The sequence below is a fragment of the Toxorhynchites rutilus genome, chromosome 2, assembly GCF_029784135.1.
Source record: "Toxorhynchites rutilus septentrionalis strain SRP chromosome 2, ASM2978413v1, whole genome shotgun sequence".
Taxonomy (NCBI): Eukaryota; Metazoa; Arthropoda; class Insecta; order Diptera; family Culicidae; genus Toxorhynchites; species Toxorhynchites rutilus.
This window is the reverse complement of record NC_073745.1, coordinates 59,232,006-59,234,373: the sequence shown is the minus strand read 5'-3', so window position 1 is coordinate 59,234,373 and position 2,368 is coordinate 59,232,006. Positions and strand designations below refer to the sequence as shown.

At 41.6% G+C, this 2,368-nt stretch overlaps 1 protein-coding gene across 1 annotated transcript; it reads right to left on the bottom strand.

Annotated features, from left to right (window-relative positions):
• Window positions 1–455: 455 nt before the first annotated feature.
• LOC129771620 (cuticle protein 16.5-like) lies at window positions 456–1,162 on the bottom strand. Its single transcript, XM_055775448.1, has 2 exons — window positions 1,113–1,162; window positions 456–1,055 (listed from the first exon to the last, which is right to left on the bottom strand). The coding sequence occupies exons 1-2, from the start codon at window positions 1,122–1,124 to the stop codon at window positions 456–458; spliced, it is 612 nt and encodes a 203-aa protein (XP_055631423.1). The 5' UTR covers window positions 1,125–1,162.
• Between the last annotated feature and the right edge of the window lie 1,206 nt (window positions 1,163–2,368).

Genomic DNA, 2,368 nt, shown 5'->3' with positions numbered 1-2,368 from the left:
GTGTTATCTCACGAAATGGCCCAGTCAATTGGCCACCTCAGTCGTACGATTTGACGCAGTTAGATTATTTCCTTTGAGGCTACGTCAAGTCTATGGTCTATCCCAACAAGCCAGTGACGATTGATGAACTTCGTACGAATATCGAATATGAAAATGCAGCAGTATCGGCCGATTTATGCTTGAAAACCGTCGAAAATTGGGTTCAGCGTCTGGACTTCTGCAAACGTGCCCGTGGCGGCCGTGCAAAAGAAATCGAGTTCCATACATAATGGCATCAAATGTATCTTCACATGAATAAAGAATTTCATTGATATCCAAAACCGTTTTTGTTTTATTTAAAAAAAACTTTTGTAGCGCTCTTATTGAAAAACCCGATATATCAATTTCAGTATATCATTTATTCAACAAATCAGATGTGTCCTGTTCAACATGTAGCTTACATAAAAATCGCTCGCTTAGTAAGCATAATTAATCAAAGGGTTCTTGTGGTGGGCGAAAGATCCTGCGTAACCAGAGATTGGAGCATAGGCCAGGGCCGAATGGGAAGCCAGTAATGGGGAACCGGGAGCCACAGCGATGGTTTTGGCAGCCAATGGAGCGGCATACGATGTATGTCCGAGGTTGCTGTAGGACAGAGCAGGAGCATAGCTGAGAGCTGGACGGCCAGCCAGCAATGGAGCATCAGAAGCGATAGGAGTTGGCTCCGCAATAACAACCTTCTTAGCATCAAGTGGGGCGGCATACGAGGAATATCCGAGTTTATTATAGCCAAGAGCGGGAGCATAGTCGTTGGAATACGATACGGCCGGTGCATATTTCAGATTTGGCTGGACGATGGCAACAGCCATTGTGGCCCACGGAGCGGCGTATGCAGGATATTCATAGTTGTTGTAGGACACAGCCGGAACAGCTATTTGGCCCAAGCGACGAGCCGAATTTAAATGTCCGTGTCCATAGGACAGCGCTGGAGCTACCAGAGGAGCAGCAGCATAAGGTGTGGCTGGCTCCAAATAACCAGCGCTGGCACAGGCCAAGGATGCAAGAATGACAGCAAGCTGTAATAAATTCAAATTATAACATTTTACAATTATTTTTATTCAAATGACCGTTACCTTTAAGGACATTTTGGGGAATGATATATTGTTTTAAGTGGAACGAAACACTCGACAATGATACTTGATGGGTCACGCCCGCAATATTTATATCAAAATAAAGTGTGAATCATTTTAGCCGACCTTCGAACGATCGGATTGAGGCACAGTTTCAAGCTTCCTGTTTTTCGTAGGTAACTCAAGCGTGGCCACAAATGTTTTTCCAAACTATTTACCAATTTTATTGACTGCTGTTGAATCCTTTACGTTTGATGTTTGCAATTCAGTGCCGAGACAGTGATGAAATGGGTGAGAAATATTGTGATGGCTCATGAAAGCAATTTTCACGGATGATACAAGATTTAACGATCGGAAATGAGATCAGTTTAATAACAGGATGATTGAGTTGACGATCTGAGAATGCATTACGTTCGGACACTCAAATTTGTTAATTGATGTTTATATCTAAGACGCAATTTCGTTATAAATAACGAGGGTTGTCATTATGGAATGTCATTGCGAAGTAGTTTTTCTATCGGAAACATCACAAAAATCATGAAAATGTATTTCAAGGTGACAATTGATTATATTCATATGCTTTTTGATATATTAACTGCTCTTTGAATTTTCGCAGATCATTGTCATTACGACTATCTTCACATATAACAGCGCTGCATATCCGTCATACCCGACTAATACTTCCAATCGAGTCGATTCCGTTAACCCTAATATATCAAATGCTCACGGTTATAGTACTCCTTCTACCATTGCGAATTCCACTGTGGTTCTCGTCTACCCAGCTGCCTTAGATTTACCTATAGAGAACTTTAACTATCCCTTGAATTTTTCCAATCTGGTCACTCAGCTCTATGCCCCAACTTTTCCCTACTCTGCTGTTGATCTACACAACGGAGTACCTTTGGCTCAAAAAAACATTACCATCACGAGCACCACCGAACCAGTGACCGCCGTCCAAGAATCATACCCTACACCTTTGGCTACGAGAACCAGGATCGTCCAACCAAACCAGAGTATTCATCCTAAACAAGTAACGGCGAAGGCAGCATCGTTTCACTTGCGGTCGATGCTTACTGGTTCCTATGTGAGCTTCAAGAGCCCGACGGTTAGCTACTCTTATTAGGATAGAGATTTTGTTCCAAATGTGATACGGAAAGGTGTAATAGTAATTATAAGTATTTGATGTTAAGTATAAAATGTAGTTTATTTGTCATTACTATTATTTCGAGGAAATAGAAGGAAAGAAACTTACACAAACT